The 22,621-nt window shown below is 36.8% G+C and overlaps 2 protein-coding genes across 2 annotated transcripts; both read right to left on the bottom strand.

Annotated features, from left to right (window-relative positions):
- Positions 1-2,064: 2,064 nt before the first annotated feature.
- On the bottom strand, positions 2,065-22,410 carry LOC120161876 (transcriptional corepressor LEUNIG-like). The gene is made up of 21 exons (XM_039172088.1): positions 22,385-22,410; positions 21,509-21,606; positions 21,240-21,349; positions 20,272-20,691; positions 20,109-20,197; positions 19,702-19,780; positions 19,555-19,630; positions 19,335-19,384; positions 18,885-19,172; positions 18,537-18,740; positions 17,840-18,085; positions 17,617-17,761; positions 16,992-17,101; positions 16,723-16,872; positions 16,385-16,540; positions 16,150-16,278; positions 15,856-16,062; positions 15,527-15,692; positions 10,184-10,191; positions 7,951-7,957; positions 2,065-2,070 (listed from the first exon to the last, which is right to left on the bottom strand). Exons 1-18 carry the CDS (start codon positions 22,393-22,395, stop codon positions 15,537-15,539), a joined length of 2,724 nt encoding a protein of 907 aa, XP_039028019.1. The 5' UTR covers positions 22,396-22,410; the 3' UTR covers positions 2,065-2,070; positions 7,951-7,957; positions 10,184-10,191; positions 15,527-15,536.
- Positions 12,261-12,746, bottom strand: LOC120161153 (cyclin-A2-4-like). Its single transcript, XM_039171417.1, has 2 exons — positions 12,584-12,746; positions 12,261-12,470 (listed from the first exon to the last, which is right to left on the bottom strand). Exons 1-2 carry the CDS (start codon positions 12,722-12,724, stop codon positions 12,261-12,263), a joined length of 351 nt encoding a protein of 116 aa, XP_039027348.1. The 5' UTR covers positions 12,725-12,746.
- Positions 22,411-22,621: the final 211 nt, after the last annotated feature.

Below are 22,621 nucleotides of genomic sequence, written 5' to 3'. Positions count from 1 at the left end.
GAATCACCCATGAAGTGAATGGATTTCGCCTTTGGTGTTTAGACACCAAGAAGATAATTTGTAGCAGAGATGTTACCTTAGATGAATCTGCCCTAGTAAAGAAAGTAACAAATGAAGCTGTTCAAACAAGTAGTACTCCGCAGCAGGTGGAGCATACTTCAAAACAGGTGGAGTTTCAACAGACGATGATCCTAGAAGTTGATACAGCTGATTCTTCAACTCCAATAGAAGAATCAGAAGATGAAGAGGTTCAAACCCAAGAACCATTAGAGACACAAGAACCACTTGTAGTTACAAGGCCAATGAAACTGTGATTTTAGTTCCTGCAAGTTGACAATCTAAGCATCATTTTCATTGAACTCAGAGAGGAAAAGAAAAGCAATTATGTTTTCAAATCAAATGGTTGCAAATGAGTTTTATTCTTTCATGCTTTCTGGTATTGTGTTTTCTATGCATGTATATCGTATTCATGCTTTATATTGATTTTTCTGATTGAACAATAATTCGGATCCTTATAGGCAACAAGCACAGGAATCGAAAATATTAACCATCGACGTGAAGCCAGGGTGGAAGAAAGGAACAAAGATTACTTTCCCAGATAAAGGAAATGAACAGTCAAATCAGCTTCCAGTAGACCTTGTATTTGTAATTGATGAGAAACCTCATGATCTTTACAAAAGAGATGGCAACGATCTTATCGTCGACCGGAAGGTGTCACTAGCCGAGGCACTTGGGGATACAACTGTAAATCCAACTACACTTAATGGCCGTAAGTTGTCGTTGCCTATAACTGACATTATCCACCCGGGTTATGAGCTTGTTTTTTTTCTAAGGAATGCCAATTGTAGAGGAGCCTGGTAATAGGGGTGATCTTAGGATCAAATTCGATGTGAAGTTCCCTACAAAGTTGACACCGGAGCAACAAGCCGGACTCAAACGTGTTCTAGGGGGTTGAAGTAGGAAATCTTTCCCTATTGTACCGGCACCGGCTACAGCAACGAAACGTCAAATTTGGTTTGATATAGTCATTGATCGGCATCTTGGAGGTAGAGAGTTGACTTGCCTGTCTATCATAGTTTAACTGCCTCATCATTTTTAGTGCATTGTGGGCACTTACCTCAATCAAATATTATCTTTCAATGCCCTAAACCCATGTAACCTACTATAATTGTCTTTATCTTTAATCATTGTTTTTTTCTCCCGGTTGTATTGTGTAATTCTTTATGTATTCTAAGAGAAAGGGGTTGATTTTTTTCCCAATTTTTGTCTTTTATTCTTTGATTAATTATAAAATAAGTGTCGAAACTATACCACTTTTTCTAAATAGGTGTTCAAATTTTTTCGAACCATCCAAGTGTCTAATGTTACAAACATTACCACTTTAAATTTTTTCGTTAAGTGACACATGCCATGTTCTAGTAATTTTAAAATGTTGTATTAAAAAATAAAAATATTATTATATCTATAAAAAACCCTAATTCTTTTTAAATTAAAAAAACCAAAACCCTTATATTATTATTATATCTATAGTTGTTTTCAGTTGACTGTAAGGATCGCGTGAGGTCGCGATTTTCAACGTAGGGTTAGTAGGTTAGAAAAATCAATTTCGGGTGGAGCTTCGTCGACGGCAAAGGGTGGTGGACAGCGTGGGTTCAGGGGCTTTTTTAAAGTATGTCTAAATTTTTTAAAATATAATTTTATTTTTTCAATTTTAAATAAAAATTTTAAAATTATCAAAATATGACATGTGTCCTTTAACGGCAGTTACGGCCCGAACACCTAAAATAGTAATGTTAGGTACTTAAATGATTTAAAAAAATTAGATACCTATTTGAGAAAATGAATAACTAATTTTTATAATTAATCCTTTTTTTTATTTTGTAGTTTGGTATTGTAACACCCCCAACCCATACCCGACCCGGATATGAGTCAGAGATACTACATTGACTTTAAAACACAACTCTTAATAAATAATAGTAAAATATTTGTACTTGTATTAAGAAAATACAATAATATACATACTGTAATATATAAGTTTACCAAAATATTCAGAGCATACACAACTTAACCCTTTAATTACATGCCAACTGCTATTTACATCACAAAATGACCTACTGATTAAGTTGCTTCTGATCTGATGGTTGCAGGAGTAATACTGTCAAGCTGCTTCACCTGTCTCGTCTAATTCCTCGGATCCTACGTATGAAACACTCACACGCTAAGTCATCGACTTAGTGAGGCAATAATAATAACAAGGCAATTTAATGTAATGAAAATGTCAGGATCATATGAGATGAGATGCAAACATGTACTTAATCAATGTAGTATACTTCATCAATATCCATACCTGTAAGCGTATGACTGTAACATTCATGAATCTATTAATAAGTTTATTGGCCATGATAGCATATGAGAACCTAAGGTATTTGAGTAATGTGAGGTTGTGCACTATGCTGTCACCACAGCTCGTATAAATGCACCGAAGTGCCCCGTAGAATTGCACCGAAGTGCCCGTAGAATTGCACCGAAGTGCCCGTAGAATTGCATCGTAGTGCCATAATGATGTCCATAAGGACCACATAGAATTCCTTAAGAATCATACATATACTATGGATCAAGTATGTGTCTTTCAAGACTTCACACAGGTTCCAAAGGATATACATATGTCCTAAAGAACCGAGTATACCCTCTACCCTGGCATGCCAACTATACCTATAGTTCTCATCTACATAACATGGGCTTATACATTTCCCGTAGTTCATATCGCGTAGACATAGTATTTCCATACCTTTAACACATAGGCATATCATTTACATACCTTTATCACCTAGTTCATATAACTTTTTCTGCATATTCATGTCATGTAATACATATAATATGAATTCATGTCATGTAATACATTAATACAAATTCATGTCATGTATCATAATATGGAATGTAATCATATGTCAAAATATGGAATCTAGACTTATCACAAGTCTAGAACTGAATACTACTATATTCATGTTATGCATATGCACTCACCTATACTTCTTTGCCTTTTCCTCGATCGATTCTACTTGTAGATTGTTCCCGAACTCGAGTAGGCTCGGTATCTACATAAACATAATTTTCAAGATGATCATCAGATGTCTATATCTTGAAATTAAGCTTTAATAGCTTACTAATTTAAAGAATTTATAGCTTAGTCTTGCTTTTTCTTTTCTTCTTTTTTTTTTTCTCATGGGGAATCGGTTCCCCCCCTGGGGGTATCGATTCCCCTCAAGCATTCTGGAATTTCATATACGATGAGGGGTATCGGTTCCCCCCTGGGGTATCGATTCCCCTCTAGCATTCTGGAAATCATATTCGTTGAAGGGGTATCGGTTCCCCTTGAATGGGTACCGATTCCCTAGCCCGAAAATCCTAATTTTAGCTCGGAAATCATCCCATTTCAGCTCAAACATACATATTTCACTCTCTTTACTACTCTTAGCTTTCATACACTTACTTTAACTAATTATTATCCGTTAAATACCTCTAAAACTTAGAAATCTAATTCTCCATGTAGAATTTAAGAATCCAACCCAAATTCCAATATGTTCTAATTTGAATTCTAACACCTCATACTTCTTAGTTAGCTTCTTGACAAGTCAAAAATCTTATCAAACTTCAAAAACTCATTCCTATCAAAATTTCATCTAAAAATTCATTTTTCCAAATAATTCTCTAAAACACTTATCTTGTTGTTTAATGTCATATAAGCTTTCCTTTAGGGTTCTGGAACTAATGTCACACGTGGGTCTCATAACCCCATAACATTTTATTTTAATTAAAAATTACTTACAAATGACCATTTGGTCCTTACTTCCATCTCATATTTACTAACCATACATTTTAAACTAGATAATTATTCTACTTTATCACCAAATGTTGAAACTTTGCAATTAATCACTCCCGACATGGAGGATGTTACAAATCTCCCTTAAGAAAATTCGTCCTCGAATTTTCATTGCACAAACAAATGTGGGTATTGATGTCGCATATCTTCTTCATGCTCCATGTTGCTTCTTCTACTTTGTGATTTCTCCACAATACTTTGACCAAAGGAATAATCTTGTTCCTCAATTGCTTAACTTCATGTGCTAAAATTTGAATCAGTTCTTCCTATAAGTCAAGTCAGGACGAACCTCAATCTCTTCTGGTGTCACGATATGAGAAGGGTCAGATCTATATCTTCGAAGCATGAAACGTGAAAAACATCATGTATCTTTTCCATCTCAGGTGGTAAAGTTAGCTGATTGTTACAGGTCCTACTCTCTTTACAATCTCATATGGTCCAATAAACCGAGGACTCAATTTCCTTTCCGACCAAATCTCAACCTTCTTCCATGGAGACACTTTTAAAACACTTTATCTCCAACTTGAAATTCAATTTCTTTCCTTTTAAGATCAGAATAGGACTTTTGCCGATCAGAGGCCACTTTGAGGTTATACTGAATTCTCGAACTTTTGTTCTACATCTGAATTAAATCCGGACCAAGAACACTTCGGTCTTTGAGTTCATACCAATTTAATGGAGTACGACATTTTCTTCCATATAATGCTTCATAGGGGGCCATCTTTATACTAGACTGATAATATTGTTGTAAGCGAACTCTGCCAGCGGTAATACTTTTCCCATGATCCTTTAAATTCCATTACGCACGCTCTCAACATATCTTCCAATATCTGATAGTTCTCTCTGATTGCCCATCAGTCTGAGGATGAAAAGCCGTACTAAAGTTTAAACGAGTCCCCAACGCTCCATGCAAAGATTTCCAGAATCTAGAAGTGAATCGAGGGTCCGATCAGAGACTATGGAAACAGGTACTCCATGCAATCTAATAACTTCTCTAATATACAGCTCTGCATACTTTTCCATAGAGAAATCTGTTCTAACCGGGAGGAAATGCGCTGACTTAGTTAATCGATCAACAATTACCCAGATTGATTCTCTTTTGTTCGGGGTCAAGGGTAACCCGAAACAAAATCCATCGTAACATTTCCCACTTCCATTGAGGAATGAAAAGCGGTTGCAATATCCTGATGGAACTTGATGCTCGGCTTTGACTTGTTGACATATCAAACACTTAGACACAAATTTTGTGATGCTTCTTCATCCTGACCACCAAAATCGATCCTTCAAATCCATACATCTTGGTTCCACCCGGGTGCATCGTTAACGGACTGCAATGAGCCTCTGTTATATATCCTTCTTCAGTCGTCATTGTCGGGTATTACAATTCTTCCTTACATAGATTTCCATCTGACTTAATCTCAAAGTCTTAATCTCTTTGTTCTTTACTTGCTCAATTCTTTTCAAACACACTTCATCTTTACATTGCAATTCTCCTATTCGTTCCAACCATGCTGGTCTAAGGGTTAATTCTGCACAAAGACCACCGTCTCCCGTTAAAGATAATCTTGCATCCATAGCTCGTAAAGCTGCAAACGTCTTTCTACTCAGAGCATCTGCTACCACATTAGCCTTTCCGGGATGATAGTCAATTATCACATCATAATCCTTTAAGAACTCTACCATCTACGTTGCCTCAAATTCAATTCTTTTTGAGTCATCAAGTACTTCAGGCTCTTATGATCCGTATAAGTAACAACGCTCCCCATAAAGATAATGACGCCAAATCCTGAGAGCGAATACTACAGCAGCCATTTCTAGATCATGAGTGGGGTAATTCCTTTCATGTGGTTTCAACTGTCTCGATGCGTACGCTACCACTTTTCCTTCTTGCATTAATACACACCCCAACCCGTTATGGGATGCGTCACTGTATACTATAAAATTCTTGCCAGATTCCGGTTGAACCAATATCGGAGTTTCCGTCAGAATTCTCTTTAAAGCTTCGAAACTTTCTTGACATTCAGAAGTCCAACAAATGGTACATTCTTTCTCATTAGCTTTGTTAGAGGCAGCACAATCATCGAAAATTCTTAACGAATCTTCGATAGTAACCGGCAAGTCCAAGAAAACTCCGAACTTCAGACACATTCTTAGGAACTTCCCAATCCATTATAGCTTTAACTTTCTGAGGGTCTACTCTAATCCCAACTGCCGAGATCACATGCCCCAGGAAAATTACTTCCTTTAACCAGAACTCACATTTGGACAATTTGGCATACAACTTTTTATCTCTTAAAATTTGCAAGACGATCCTCAAATGTGTGCTATGCTCTTCATGGGATTTCGAGTACACCAGTATGTCATCAATAAAGACAACAACAAACTGGTCCAGATAGGGCTGAAAAATCATGTTCATGAGATCCATAAAAGCAGCAGGTGCATTCGTTACTCCGAATGGCATTACTATGAATTCATAATGACCATATCTCGTTCTGAAAGCTGTCTTCGGAATATCTTTCTCCTGAATCTTCAATTGATGATAACCCGAACGTAGATCGATCTTCGAAAATACCGAAGCTCCTTTAGTTGATCAAACAAATCATCAATGCGCGGAAGAGGATACTGTTCTTGATGGTCACCTTATTGAGCTGTCGATAGTCAATGCAAAGGCGCATTGATCCATCCTTCTTTTTAACAAATATCACCGGAGCTCCCCAAGGCGATACACTTGGTGGATAAATCCCTTCTCTAGCATTCTTGTAATTGATTCTTTAACTCTTGCAATTCTTTCGGAGCCATTCGATAAGGTGCCATTGCAATCGGAGCTGTTCCCGGCATTATTTCAATTTGGAATTCTACCTCTCTATCCGGAGGTAATCCTGGCAATTCAGCAGGAAAAACATCAGGGAACTCTCGAACTATTGGAATTTCCTCTAACCTTTTTCTTGAGCTCTTGAATCAATCACATTTGCAAGGAAACCCTGACTCCTTGTAGCAATAATTTCATGGCAGACATCATGATATTACATTTGCTAAAGGATTAAACTTTTCACTGCTCACATTATCTCTGTTCCTTGGACTTTTCAGAGTTACCTTTTTCAATCTACAAAACATCTCCATAATACGGAACACCAATCCATTCCCAGAATCACTTCAAACTCGTCAAAGGGTAATTTCATCAGATTAGCAGGGAATTCAATTCCCTGAACCTTTATGGGACACCCCTTACAGACTTTATTCACCCGGGCACTATGGCCTAACGGAGTTGTTACTATAATCTCATTACTTGTAGCTTCTAAGGGAATCCCCAACTCATTTACTAATTACTTGTAATATAAGAATTAGAACCGGATCAATCAGTACCAATACTAATTTATCATAAACTGAAAAGTACCTGCTAATATCAGGGTCATCACGGTCTTCACTGTCTTTAGGTTGTACACTCGAGCAGTGGATCGAACTTCAGGTTGAGCAGAGAATTCAGACGGGTTCCTTCCTCTTCCTCTTCCTCGTCCTCTTTGTGAGAAGAACCAGCTCTTCCAGATGGTGCCGGCTCACCAACAATCAAGGGACAATCCCGGACAAAATGTCCGGCCTCTCCGCATCGAAAACAAGTCCCAGCAGCCATACGACAATCCCCATAATGGTTTTTCCCGCAGTGCTCACACTGTTCCTTTGACCCGGAGTAGATCTCCCAGCACCGGATTCCACTGACTGCGTCTGTCTAGTTCTTGCCTGACTTGCTCCCCTAGCAGACGATGCAACTGATTCTGATCTAGTTGTGATCGAAATCCCGAGTCTCTTCCCCTTTTTGTTGGTGTTGAACAGAATAAGTAGTCGTCCTCTTTGATGTCTGAACCCTTGAGTCCCCAAATCTTTCATTCTGAGCCCTTTCAAGAGCTTTTGCACGATTGATCACCTCCTGGAACGAGGACAAGTTTAATACTATCAACATTTCTTTAAGTCTAGGGCGCAAGCCCTCCACGAACCACTCGCAAGCATCTTTTTCAGTAGGCAAGTTCAACTACAAACCTGCTCAGCTTATTAAACTCACATTCGTACTCATACACAGAGCGGCTCATCTGCTTCAAATTCATAAATTCCTTCATTTGTCGGATAAACTGATCTCCAATATACTTGTTTTTAAATTCTTCTAAAAACAAAGACCAAGTCAACTGGTCGGTTGACATCCTCATGGTGACATTCGTCCACCATATCCTCGCCTGACCCCTTAATAAAGACACAGCTCCATCTAATTTCTCCACTTCAAAACAGTGGAGTCTAACATGATTTTCAAATCATTCAACCAAAGATCCGCTGACACCGGACCTTCCTCAGTTCTCCCTTAAATTCGGGAGCTCCTAAACTTCTCAACTCTTTTGCTACATTAATTCGTGGAGTTAGTGGAACAGGAGGTGAAGACGCGTCAGAATAGCGTCTAACGTTCTGAAGAACGTATCTTGATCTTGTACAGGCACTCCTTGAGATGCCTGTTCTTCACCTTGTCTGGCCAGGGCAGGTGAATTACTGCTTTCAGCATGCCTATCTTCTCCCGCTTCACTTCGGGAGCTATTATGTCCGGACATCTAATAAGAAAACACATTGTTCTATTAGCAAAACAGCATACTCATACTATACCAGATCAGAAGTTCTCACTATTTGTTGGCATGTATTCCATTTAAAGACTCATAGACTCTGGTTTATGCCTAGAATCGGCTAAACCATAGCTCTGATACCATTAAATGTAACACCCCAACCCATACCCGACCCGGATATGAGTCAGAGATACTACATTGACTTTAAAACACAACTCTTTAAATAATAGTAAAATATTTGTACTGTATTAAGAAAATACAATAATATACATACTGTAATATAAGTTTACCAAAATATTCAGAGCATACAACTTAACCCTTTAATTACATGCCAACTGCTATTTACATCACAAATGACCTACTGATTAAGTTGCTTCTGATCTGATGGTTGCAGGAGTAATACTGTCAAGCTGCTTCACCTGTCTCGTCTAATTCCTCGGATCCTACGTATGAAACACTCACACGCTAAGTCATCGACTTAGTGAGGCAATAATAATAACAAGGCAATGTAATGTAATGAAAATGTCAGGATCATATGAGATGAGATGCAAACATGTACTTAATCAATGTAGTATACTTCATCAATATCCATACCTGTAAGCGTATGACTGTAACATTCATGAATCTGTATTAATAAGTTTATTGGCCCATGATAGCATATTGAGAACCTAAGGTGTTTGAGTAATGTGAGGTTGTGCACTATGCTGTCACCACAGCTCGTATAAATGCACCGAAGTGCCCCGTAGAATTGCACCGAAGTGCCCGTAGAATTGCACCGTAGTGCCATATAATGATGTCCATAAGGACCACATAGAATTCCTTAAGAATCATATACATATACTATGGATCAAGTATGGTCTTTCAAGACTTCACACAGGTTCCAAAGGATATACATGTCCTAAAGAACCGAGTATACCCTCTACCCTTGGCATGCCAACTATACCTATAGTTCTCATCTACATAACATGGGCTTATACATTTCCCGTAGTTCATATCGCGTAGACATAGTATTTCCATACCTTTAACACATAGGCATATCATTTACATACCTTTATCACCTAGTTCATATAACTTTTTCTGCATATTCATGTCATGTAATACATATAATATGAATTCATGTCATGTAATACATTTAATACAAATTCATGTCATGTATCATAATATGGAATGTAATCATATGTCAAAATATGGAATCTAGACTTATCACAAGTCTAGAACTGAATATACTACTATATTCATGTTATGCATATGCACTCACCTATACTTCTTTGCCTTTTCCTCGATCGATTCTACTTGTAGATTGTTCCCGAACTCGAGTAGGCTCGGTATCTACATAAACATAATTTTCAAGATGATCATCAGATGTCTATATCTTGAAATTAAGCTTTAATAGCTTACTAATTTAAAGAATTTATAGCTTAGTCTTGCTTTCTTTTCTTTCTTTCTTTTTTTCTCATGGGGGAATCGGTTCCCCCCCTTGGGGGTATCGATTCCCCTCAAGCATTCTGGAATTTCATATACGATGAGGGGGTATCGATTCCCCTCTAGCATTCTGGAAATCATATTCGTTGAAGGGGTATCGGTTCCCCTTGAATGGGTACCGATTCCCCTAGCCCGAAAATCCTAATTTGAGCTCGGAAATCATCCCATTTCAGCTCAAACATACATATTTCACTCTCTTTACTACTCTTAGCTTTCATACACTTACTTTAACTAATTATTATCCATTAAATACCTCTAAAACTTAGAAATCTAATTCTCCATGTAGAATTTAAGAATCCAACCCAAATTCCAATATGTTCTAATTTGAATTCTAACACCTCATACTTCTTAGTTAGCTTCTTGACAAGTCAAAAATCTTATTCAAACTTCAAAAACTCATTCCTATCAAAATTTCATCTAAAAATTCATTTTCCAAATCATTCTCTAAAACACTTATCTTGTTGTTTTAATGTCATATAAGCTTTCCTTTAGCTTATATAACATCCAAGCTTTCATTTCCAATCTTAAAAATCAAAGAAACTACCAAGGTTCAGATTCTTACCTTTACTTGCAAGCTCCACGTTGAGAGAAGGAAGAGAAGAAAATAAGGAAGAAGGGAGAAGAAATGGGAGGGTTCTGGAACCTAATGTCACACGTGGGTCTCATATAACCCCATAACATTTTATTTTTAATTAAAAATTACTTACAAATGACCATTTGGTCCTTACTTCCATCTCATATTTACTAACCATACATTTTAAACTAGATAATTATTCTACTTTAATCACCAAATGTTGAAACTTTGCAAATTAATCACTCACCCGACATGGAGGATGTTACAGGTATTTTTCCAAGTCCCTGTAGCATGAATAGTTCGCTATCGGTAGTATTCGTTGTCATGTATTTAAGCCATTGTTTTGAAAACTAGACCGGACCGGTCGGTTCAACCGGGAACCGCTACCTAGTCTGGTTTAATTTACACCGGTTGAATCGCTACTAGTAAACCGGACGAAACCGCTGAACCGTTCGAACCGGACCGGCTGAAAATCGGAAAAAACCGAAAAAAAACCGCCAATTTTTTTTTAATTAAACCAAACGACGTCGTTTGTTAAACGAGCCAAGTCAAACTCGAGTATTTGATGAGCTCGACTCGAACTTGAAAACTTTAAAAGTAAGCTCAACTCGACTCAAACTCACGAGCTAAAAATTATCAAGTTCAAATCGAACTCGAAATATAATATTGAAACTTGAACTCGAAAAGTCTTGAACTAAAAAAAATTTAAAAGCTCGATTGAAGCCTAAAATTCGGGCTTGATTAAAGTGAAAGAATAGTTCACTCAATGCTCACCAAAAGGCTCCATGATTTTGAATGTCAAATTACCTCAATTATTTATAGAAGTTAATTGGGATGCTCTTCTATTTTTCTTAGTCATGTGAGATTGCTTTGTTCTCATATTTTTACTCTTGAGACTTTTGGGATGCTCTTCTATGTTTCTTAGTCATGTGGGATTGTTTTTAAAAAAAATTAAACCAAACAATATCATTTTGTTATGATTTTTTTAGCCCCAAATTTATTTTTTAATTATAGTTATATAATTATATTTATTATTTAATATGTTTTACCTTAAATATTATGTTGTAGTTAATTTGAATCATTTTGTTTCACTTGATTTTATGGTTTTTAACTTATATATGTTATGATTTGCTTTGAATATGACTTGTGATATAAAAAATTATATTTTATTAAATATTTTTGATATTTTTATTTAATTTTTTAAATAATTATGACGTCGTTCGGTTCTTCCGACCGGTCGGACCGATTCGACCGATTGAACCAGTAAACCGGTAACATAGCCGGTTCGCTAACCGGTCCGGTTCTAAAAACCATGATTTAAGCATAAAGGACTTTTGTAATGATAGGTGATCACCATCAAGTAAATTCTATTTATCATTTTGGAGGAGTATTTGAGGTGTCATCTTTCGAACAGTTGATCAATATCATATTTTTAAAATATTTGTGTGTAATTTTAATCTCAAGATTCTATCTTTCGACCCCATAGGAGAATCTCGAGAATATTTCATATCATCATACGATTTATAAGACTATAACGTGGCCTTTTGTACTCCCATGTTTTGACCACCTCTGAAGACGTAGTTACAGCATGATGATCATCTCCATAAGAAGCTCTGTAACACAGGGAGAAAACGGCCTATACGGGACACTAAAAGTTGAACTTTTATCTTCTTGAGAAGACTGATACAACTCTTTCTGGGGAACTCGTTGTCGCTACGCATTTGAACTGTCAATTGTAAGAGAAAATCCTTTTTATCAGAAACTTAAATTCAGATATTTGTATATATATGTCTGTAAAATTTACCTTCTGTTGTCTGTACTTGTCGCGAAAGGAATTGAGGGAGCAGCCATTAGTGTTGAGCTGCAATTCCTCCAATGCAAGTACACTAGTTTTCAGCTCTGATGCCTTGTAACTAGTATAATGCTCCAAGGTTGGATTCTGCTAAACAAAAACCCCCAAAGTAAATGAATATTGTGTCCTTCGGACGGTGTTTCCAATTATCAGAAAGAACAAAAGAGAAAAGCTTGAGAGGGGAACAAAGATGAACAGACCCATGGATGCACTGATTGATTGAGGGTCCATCTAGCAAGGAATACAGCGGATGCTGCGATGAGTGAAGGCAAGAACTTTAAGAAGTTGTACTCAACTAGACTCGGCTCTGCTAAATAATTTGCTAAGAACTCTAGTTCCATGCACGGAACCTGTACTCCAACACAATTGCAATGCAAATTAGTTTTTACTGAACGTACCAATATCTTAAACACGAATACATTGAGTGCACCAAAAGAACACGAATTACTGTTTGTTTTTTCGTATTGAAAAACGAAATTCAAATTTACTAAAAGAATATGTATTTTTATAATAAACCTTAGATGTTCACTTTCTGATCAAAATGGTGCAAGTTATGACAAGAGGATGGGTCAACCCCTTGTATCAAATATTAATGGGGTTAAGTTAATGCATTGAGTTGAGCCGATCAAATGAAGGCAATAGGGGGCCACGGACCACCATCAAGCCGACAGGCAAGCATGCATGCACTCTGCTGCCCTATTTTTTCTGCCTATAAATCATTGTCAGATGGGACTAATTTATTACATCGATTCAGGTTTACGTAACAAAGTAATGGTATTAATGTTCCAACATGAACACGTCGTTTATCACATCGAAGAAGCCATGAGTTCATGCTCTGAAAAGAAGCCAGCACTCGGGAGTTCTATGGGATTCTCATTGATCAAATTTTAAATTAAAAAGGAGAAAAAAATAATTGCTAAACATTTAACAATTAATTTTTTTATATATTTGTGCGGGAAGGAGAAGCCTAAAAATGGGTTAGTCTCTCCTCCACGTAAAGGGATAATAACGGTACCGGTTAGAATCGGGGCTTTTATTAATCTGATCTGATCTAAAGACCATGTATTCTCCATTCAAATTTGATCCGACCAAAAATTTATATATTTTTCATCCGACCTGATCTAATCCAAAATATAATATCATTCACTCGACTTCGATCCGACACCAATCGACCTGGTATAAAATAAAAATTTAATAAATAATAAAAAAATTTAAAGAAATTACAGTATTATCCCCATATCGAGCCAGAATTTTTTCACGCTCCACTCGAACTCAACCTGACCCCACCCAACCCGAACTCAAAACATTTTTAAAAGTTCGTTCCTATCGAATCGGGTCGGATCAAAACCGTTGGTTTTGGGTTAAATTGTCATCCCTATGACTTTCCTTACCCAATATTGATATTTATGTAATGGGTAAACTATGTATTTAGTCTCTCTATTTTATCATGTTTCAGATTTGGTCATTCAATTTCAAAAATATGTTGATTTTATTACCAAACTTTTGAAATTTGTTTTTAGGTCACTAGGCCCTGTAAACGAACCGAACATTCAGCGAACCATTCGTGAACCATTCGGCGGAAGTTTGTTTATGTTCGTTTATTTATTAAACGAACGAACATAAACAAGATTTTGTGTTTATTTAATTAAATGAACGAACATAACAAATGTATCGTTCGTTCATTTACATTCATGAATGTTTGGTAATCCGTTCGTTTATGTTCGTTGATTTATGTCCGTGTATGTTCGTTCATTTATGTTCGTATATGTTCGTTCATTTATATTCAGCCCAATCTCCATACGCATTTAAAATATTAAGAATCAATCATTAATATTTTAAAACTCAAATAATTTTAAATTAAAGAAAATATAAACCATCCATTTAAAACTCAAATAATTTTAACTCTGAAGTTGTAGGTTGTATTAATGAATAATGAATTTTATGTGGCCATTGTTGTTATTGTTTACGTTCGTTTACGATCATTTATTGTGTTCGATTATGTTCATTTGTTATGTTCATTTATGTTCATTTATTGTGTTCGTTTATGTTCATTTACATTCTTTCGTTTATGTTCGTTTGTATCCGTTCGTTTATGTTCGTTCATTTGTGTTCGTTTGCATCTGTTCGTTTATGTTCGTTCATTTATGTTCGTTTATCATTTAAATGAACAAACACAAACAAGCTTCATTCTTTAATGGACGAACATGAACAAAAAAATATGTGTTCGTTTATGTTCGCATTCGTTTATTTGTTCGGTTAAAATTAAACGAACAAACATGAACATAACCCGTTTGTGTTCGTTCGATTCATTTACATGCCTATCGGTCACATTGTTGTCGACCAGCAGTACCAAAATTTTACATTTTGAGCAATTTATTTATATATAATTAATTTAATTTTTTATCCTTCTTTTTCTCCATTGGATGGCATCCTTCTTTATTGTGGGTTGGTCATTATCAACCATTATTTATTTATTTATAACCACTACCAAAATACTTCTCTTTCGCCCTTTATTATTCTTCTAGGTTTGATTTTTCTTGAATTTTTTAAATCGACAAAACTCAAATCTTAGCATGATATGCAATCTCCGCCGTTCGAAAAATAATACTTTAGCGTTAATGAAAACAAAAATCCAACGTGAAAATATTGATTTTTAGATCCACTTGTGTGAGCCCCAAAAACAATGTGTTGGGATTCCCTCACCGTACAGATCTTATGTATGATAGCTCTTGTTGTTTGGACCACCCTTTGTATTTCCAAGCCAAATTTGGATTTTAATTTGATTGGTGGATCTTCCCCGAGGGCACAGCCATAAATCTTTCGTTGGAAGTGCATGATAAAAATATAAACTGTTGGAAGTGCATGATGAAAATATAAACTGTTGGAAGAACAAAGGTAAAATTTTATGCCAAGGACTAAACTGAATTATCTATATTCAAGTGGGGCCTAAAGCACAATTTCACCATTTTTGTGCGCAGGAAATAGATGAAAAATAAGAGAAACAAAAGTCAAAGAACTTAACATACAAGGTCGCATATCATGCATACAACGGACAAGGCTGAAGGTTAGCAACTAGGGTTATGGGGGAAGCCAAAACAAGGAGAATCCACATGGACACAATGAACCACCACATCGATAAATTCGCGAGTTCTGCTAACAGTTGTACGACTTCCACAATTTAACGAAATTGTCATGACTAGCGGAAGAAACCAACCCCGTCACGGGTGAGACCGCCAATGCAGCTATTAGTCCTTCGTGAGCCGACAAGGTCTTAATCTTATTGTCTGTCATATTCCATAGCTCCAACGACTGCAGCAGATTAACAAAACAATTGCTATGTAATTGAACCCAACATGACTCCAAAAGTTTCAAACAAGGATTCGGAAATCAATGGTCCTGAAGCTAGTGAAACTATCCCGTGTACTACCAAGAGGATTTTGAGAAGCTCGCAACAAACAAGAAAGTTACTTGCCTGGTAACAGCCGATGACAAGCAATGATGGAATTGTTGGATGGAAAATACACGAGTGAAACTTGTTGCCACTACAGCTCAATTCATGAACACATTCCCCTTCGCTTCCTGATCCAAAACTCCAAACTCTGACAGAGTCCTCACTAACAGATGCTAGAAACTCACCATTAGAGTCCCAGCATACCGAATGGATCAGTTTCGTATGTCCCTGAAATTATAAAATGCATAAAAAAAATCACAATCCTTATTTCTATGTACATATAGAATTTCAAAGAGAAAAAGGTCAGTGAACCACCTGTAATGAGTGTCGACAAGCTTGAGTTTCTGCATCCAATATTGATACAACATTCTCTGCAGCTAAAGCAAGATATTTTCCAAGGCGAGGTTGAAATCTCAGCTGGACTGTACCAGGAGCTGTACCACCCTGATCAACATAAAGGAGACATTCTTAACAGGTGCACATCCACCTCAAAGACAGGCCTGAAATCAATTTAGTCACACTGAAAGGAACTCGGTTGCAAGATCATTACCCTGAAAACTCTCGCACAACTCCCGTTGTTGATACTCCAGTATCTGATTTCACCATCACCATCACAAGAGCAGATAAGGTCATCCTTAGTCGGGTGGAAGTCGAGTGACATAACATTACCAGAATGTCCCATAAAAGTGCGAAGTGAATAACCAGGCTGCAGAAGTCAAGAAAAGTAACTGTTAAAAATAACTGGTAACACCATGCTGATAAAGGACATAAGACAAAATCTGCAAAATACAATTGAATGGTTATCGAGAAGAAAGAAAAGTAGAAGAAAACATTAACACAGAAGTCCAAACAATTTTGAGAGAATGGAAAGGAAAAATATCTACTAACACTGTCAGCATCCCAAACTCTGACTGTTTTGTCAAATGAAGATGTTGCAAGGCGTGGCATGCTTGGACTGAAACGAACATCGGTAATTAAACATGAATGTTCTTCAAGTGTAGACTTTGGCTTCAAAGTATCTGTATACCATAATACAGCCTGTGTAGGGAAAAGAAGGTGCAAAGGATTTCAATTCTTAGCATGATTTGAAAATGAAAACCATCGTAAACTTGACAGTTCAGAAATAGCAAAGTTCCATCTCTTCTCTAGGTACTCACCTTTTTATCATGGCCACCACTGGCAAGCAACTTTCCATCTGATGAAAAATGACAAGAAGTGACTTTGCTATTGCTTGCTCGAATAGATTTTAATTCCATAAATGTGAAACCTGAAGAAAAAATTAAAATTTGGTACTGTTAAAGCATGGAATTGATCCACTTATGATCTGATGAATGTATAACCCTCAAAATTGCAAATAAGGATAAATATAAGCACCCATGCAATAGCTCAATTCCTTTTGTCAGATCCAATTAGCATTTTAATATATAAATCTATGTGGAAAACAGCCATGTGATTAGTTAGTAGAGTGCTGAATTCTTAGTTCCAGTGATCAAGATTCAATCCCTTGTAACCTCAAATCCCAGAAGATGCCAATGTGGAAAGATCATAAAATTAATAGCAATAAATAACAATTAAAAGGTCAAATCAGAAAGAATAACGCCAAAAAGAGCATGGAGAATCCCAATGAGGATGCACCAATTGTCATAATCATTTCACAGACAAATTAATACTGGAAAAAAAATCAAGAGAGCAGAACTACAATGTTCGAGAAAAATGGCTATATAAGATTTCCAACAACAGCAGAGTTTAACAAATCATAACCATAAAAGTTACTTTATACACCTTTAGTGACATCCACACATCGGCCAACTGCATCTCTAGGATCTGTATCATCATGCGATAAAAAAGACTCAACATTGTCAGCAAGTGAGCCGTCCTCCACAAATCGATCAATATCAGCCTGCAATTCAAGATCTTTATCATCCCACTGCCAAAATGGAATTCCAATGAGAATTCATGCAAGAAAATTTTAATTTTCATCAACATGCAAAAATAATATACTCACCAACTGGTTTGATGGTGCTGCAAGTGTGCCAGCACCATCAGCACCAAACATCATCATAGGCTTGGAAGAACTGCCACTATGAGGCATAGCAGGTATTGAAATCACATCTCCAGGGGTGTGCGTTGATGGCGTGGAAGGTGCTGAACTTGGGGAAGGGCCAGCTGTGTTTGCTGTCCCCGTGCTATTGGCAGGGCCTGAAGAAGACGCTGGCTGTTTTCTCTTTCTCCCATTCTGGTTTTTTGAAACCTTAAAAATAATTAAGGAAACTAAGTTAAGAAACTGCTCAAATATTTACTTAAGCCCAGTCTACTGCAATAAAACTTATAAGTTTTAAAGCTTAAAACCACACACTTCAGGAAAAAGACAGTAACAGTATGGTTTTTAAAACTAATTGATTATAATATTAGGGAAGAGCAACATAGAAATAAAGCATTCAAGGTTCTACCAAAAAATATTTAATAAAAAGGTTTCAGTATTCTAAGAGCGGGGAATGGAGTAGAAGAAATAATGGATATTTCAAAACCAGAGTTAGTCTATTAGCTAGAAATTTCACCAACAGAGACATTACAAATCTCTACCATGTGCTGAACATGCATAAGGCACATCCAGAAGGGTGCCACATAGAAGCAAGATAAAGCCCTCGGGAATCCTTTTCCTTTTGGCAAGATGAATTAAAGGTAACCAGAAAAGGGCAGACCTGATCATTCCCTCGAAATGAGTTTGACATGCTACCATCCATGGTTACACTTCCACCTCCACCAACTTTATCTTGCTGAAGTAGACTTGGATTAGAACTCTGTGGCTGCTGATTCAAGAGTGCCTGCTGCTGAAGCTGCTGCTGCTGTGAGTTACTGTTCTGTTGCTGTTGCAGTTGCTGATGTTGCAACTGAGCTAATTTTAACTGCTAGGCAAATTAGATATCTAAGAAACTGGAAGATCATAAAACTTATGTCATAACAAAATACCTAGAAAATGAAAGGGGGAATTTGAAATTTCCTTTCAAGATAAAGGGTAGGAAAAGCATACTTCATAGAGGCAATAATACCTTCATTAGCATATCTGCATCTCCCCGATTCATGAGCGGACTGCCTGCCTGCAAAGTCGATACATTTGGAACATCACCAATTGAAAGGTCCATGGTCCGATTATTATTCAACAGCATTCTCAATCTTCTGTTTTCATCGCTGCCAGCTGGTGATGTCAGATTCTGCTGAGCAAGCATGAGTTGCTGCTGGTGCTGTGGTGTCAACATCTGAAGTTGGTGGAAGGGGTGAGGAGCCTGTATAAAAGGCTTTTGCTGTTGTAGTAACCCAGATCGCAGCTGGTCCAGTCCCTAGAAACAGAGAACACAATGACCATTCAAAAGAGATACATGAAAAGTAAAATTTAAAATTCATAAATATATGTAACGAGAAAAAAATTATTTCAAATAGGCATAACCATGAGACTAAGAGTTATCAATCACTAAGGTAAAGCAAATCTTTATAAAACTTACTGTTAAAGGCCATCCTTTCAAAGTCAAATTATTGCCACCTTGATTTGAGCCTGAAAAAAATGACATCACATAATTTATCTTCCAAATTTCTAAGTAAACAGAGCCCAGCACAAGAACAAGAAAAATGTAGTTGAGGTTGAGTTAATACTATCATTTTTGTTCTATTTTCAAAGTAACCGATGCAGTTCAAACAGAATCCAAGAAAGTGAAATAAACGTACCTGGAATTCCCATTAAAGATCCATCTGGAGCAGCAGCCCTGGGATTCAATATGGGATTTATTTCACTCTGTATGTCCTGCTTCCAGATAAATTTTAGACCATGACTAAGAGAAGCAAGAATTGAAGGTCAATATAATGTGAGCCTACCGGTGTTGTTCCTGGCAATTGCTGACCCCGAGCTTGAACTTGTTGAGACATACCGCCCGACGTGCCATGCAACACTTGCCTGGAATTTGCATGATGCCAAATAAGTTAAATAGTATTAAAAAACTAAGTGCCAGATGCATGAACAAACCCTATATTTGTTACTGGCTATTTCAGATAAAAAGGTGAAACAGTTCCAATTTATTTGTGGTTGTTATGTGGTTCAAATTCATGTTACAACTAACCACAAGATTGAAGACAGTTACCCTAAAATTTATATTGAAAACCTTGCAAAGCATTGATGAAAACTGCCTTAGGTAACATTCATATGCCCTTGTTCAGATTGCAATACAAAATCATCCGCAGTCAAAGGCTATTCAGAGTACTAAAAAATTATGAAAAATACTCACCCTGAAGGTTGGCTGGTTGCTGCTGCAGGCTTCAAGATTGAGGCATGATTGGGATCCAAGAGCTGGCCCACATTCTCACCATACCTTTGCTGTAGGGAATTCCTTGATGGTTAACAACAAAAAGAATAAAATGTTTCTAAGAAATTAAAGATGATCCACCTACCTTTATGGCCGCTTCATCCAAAGAATCCCTTTGAAGTGGCAACTTTAGTCTTTCCTCGTACATCTTTGTTGCCATGGCATTAGCAGTTGCAGCAGGCTGACACATGAGTGTGTCATTTCCAACGAGTCCATTTGTGCTGCCATTCAGGAGATGAGACTCATCCCTTTTTTGTTGAGGCTGCTGCGACTGCTGGGGTTGCTGTTGCTGCTGCTGTTGTTGTTGTTGCTGCTGCTGCTGCTGCTGTTGCTGCTGTTGCTGTTGTTGCTGTTGTTGCTGTTGCTGTTGCTGCTGCTGCTGCTGTTGCTGAGCATGCCTCTGCAATAAAATCTGTTGCATCTGCAGTTGTTGCTGCTGTTGCTGTTGATGCTGATGTTGAGGCTGTTGAGGTTGCTGCTGTTCTCGTGCTTTAATCAACTGCGTCTGCAATACCACAATGCACCATAAGCATAAGCATATTTTAACACATAATTTGGAATGCTTAAGGATTTGATATACTATACGTGTAAATAGTTAAAAAATTTAGCAAAATACACCAATAACACTTGTCCAGCCATCGGTCACTTCCTTAATTTCAATGATCAAAAACCTTTAGTTAGCCAGTCATGCAACAAAGCACAACATAGAGGCTCCCATATTAAGAGCTGGTTATCAGCTAATATTTTAAGGGAAAACTTAAAAGGAATGTTCTCTCACTTAAAAGTTCAAAAAAGAAGAAGAAAGATTTGACTTACTCAGACACAAGAAGCACTACCATACTTTCTAAAGTTTTAAAGTAAGGTGTAAAAATAGCGAGAAATGAACACCAAAACAGAAGTGCAAGATGCCAGATGGGCATTAATTTCAAACCCAATCCTTTCTCATTTACCCCCTCTTCCCAACAAAAGATGCAAAAATGAAATTTTGATGCTAGGTCATCAAAATAAATTGACAGTTTAAAATTGAGAAAGTGAAACAATATCAAAACCGACCTCAATATAAGATGCAGCAACCTCAGAGTGCTTCTCATTAGTCCTGGAAATGAATATGTCCCAAAAAACGGACCACCATTCAAAGAGAAAACCACCTGGTGCATCAATAGCTGGATATCCAGGTTCAGTAATCAACATTAGAATCAATGAAAACATTAGATTTGCCCAACCAAATTTGGAGCTAAGGGTGAAACGAGGGAAACCTTAAAAAGTAAGAATAAGTCATCTTCTGCTTTAACATAATTCCTGAACCCCACTTAGTTTCTTACCTACAGGATCTGATGAAACCTTCCCTTCAGCTTGAAATGCCTGAGCTGAAGTCTTTAAATCCCTCTTCACTAAATAATCATGGATATAGACATCTAACCTATTATTGAGACAATAAATGGCCAATAATATTAATCACTTACTACAACAGCAAATCAAATTTCACAACACTATCAGCAAAGACATTCAAATCTATAGTACAAAAAAAAAGTAACCCTTCCTATGATCGGCTTTATAAAATTTTGGATTTTAAAGAGATATTGCACCAAAAGAGTTTCTCGGAAACAAAATAACACCAAGGGGATTTTGATGCAACAGTCTTTTCAGAACAGATTACTGACAATAAATATATAAAAAAAATACCCTAAATCAAATTTATTTATTCAAGAAAGTAAAGAACAAAAATACTGCAAAAGAGCATAAAAGGAATACCAACTTCAAAGAACTAAACTTGGAATCTAAAATACTTCAGAAAGAAAAAGCGAAAACCCAGAAAGGCATACATAACCAGAACCCAAATCAAGCAATAAAGAGAACTGAAAAGATCATTGAAGCCCCCCAAAAAACGCAAACTCTGATAAGACTTACATTTTATCAGCTTCCCAGTTGGTTTGAGACATCTTGTTGAGCCTAACAACTGCCCAGAAACACTTGAGAACAGCTTGAGATTCCTAGGTACTACTCCGAAACAGCTTCTCTTCAAGTTTTAATGGCTACCCAGAAAAATAAAAACAAAATACAAACTCATTAACACACTATGGACCCAAAAAAAACATTATTACAGTAGTAGAAAGAAAGAGAAGAATCTACGCCGAGGAATAATACATGGAAAGATGGAAAACCTCTCTAATTTTAGCAACACGAATTGATAGATATACCTGCAATCCATCAAACGTTTATCGGATTTTTTTTCCTCAGAACTTTCTCATATTTTTTTTAAAGTGAATTTACTTTTTGTAGCTTTTTTCCATTTGGCTTGCTGCTGCAGATATCATAATGCTTTATTAGTTGAATTTACTCAAAAAGCCCTTTTAGTGTAGATAATTTCCAAAACCCGCCCGATTTGCTGAGACAACTTTAAACTTCAATGACTATTGTAACCTTAACGTTTGCTT

This window comes from Hibiscus syriacus, unplaced genomic scaffold (genome assembly GCF_006381635.1).
Source record: "Hibiscus syriacus cultivar Baekdansim isolate YM2019G1 unplaced genomic scaffold, ASM638163v2 tig00002880_pilon, whole genome shotgun sequence".
Classification (NCBI taxonomy): domain Eukaryota; kingdom Viridiplantae; phylum Streptophyta; class Magnoliopsida; order Malvales; family Malvaceae; genus Hibiscus; species Hibiscus syriacus.
The sequence above is the reverse complement of the archived record's forward strand: the minus strand, read 5'-3'. Positions and strand labels throughout refer to the sequence as shown.

What these genes read in the sequence shown, in the direction of transcription:
- LOC120161876 (XM_039172088.1), bottom strand. An exon ending in ATCTTTAATGGGAATTCCAG is followed by an intron (nt 19,385 to 19,554) that starts GTACGTTTATTT and finishes CATTTTTTTCAG; the next exon opens with GCTCAAATCAAGGTGGCAAT. An exon ending in CATTTCGAGGGAATGATCAG is followed by an intron (nt 18,086 to 18,536) that starts GTCTGCCCTTTT and finishes ATTATTTTTAAG; the next exon opens with GTTTCAAAAAACCAGAATGG.
- LOC120161153 (XM_039171417.1), bottom strand. Translation starts at nt 12,724, where the DNA reads ATGGAACTAGAGTTCTTAGCAAATTATTTAGCAGAGCCGAGTCTAGTT. An exon ending in ATCAATCAGTGCATCCATGG is followed by an intron (nt 12,471 to 12,583) that starts GTCTGTTCATCT and finishes TTTGTTTAGCAG; the next exon opens with AATCCAACCTTGGAGCATTA.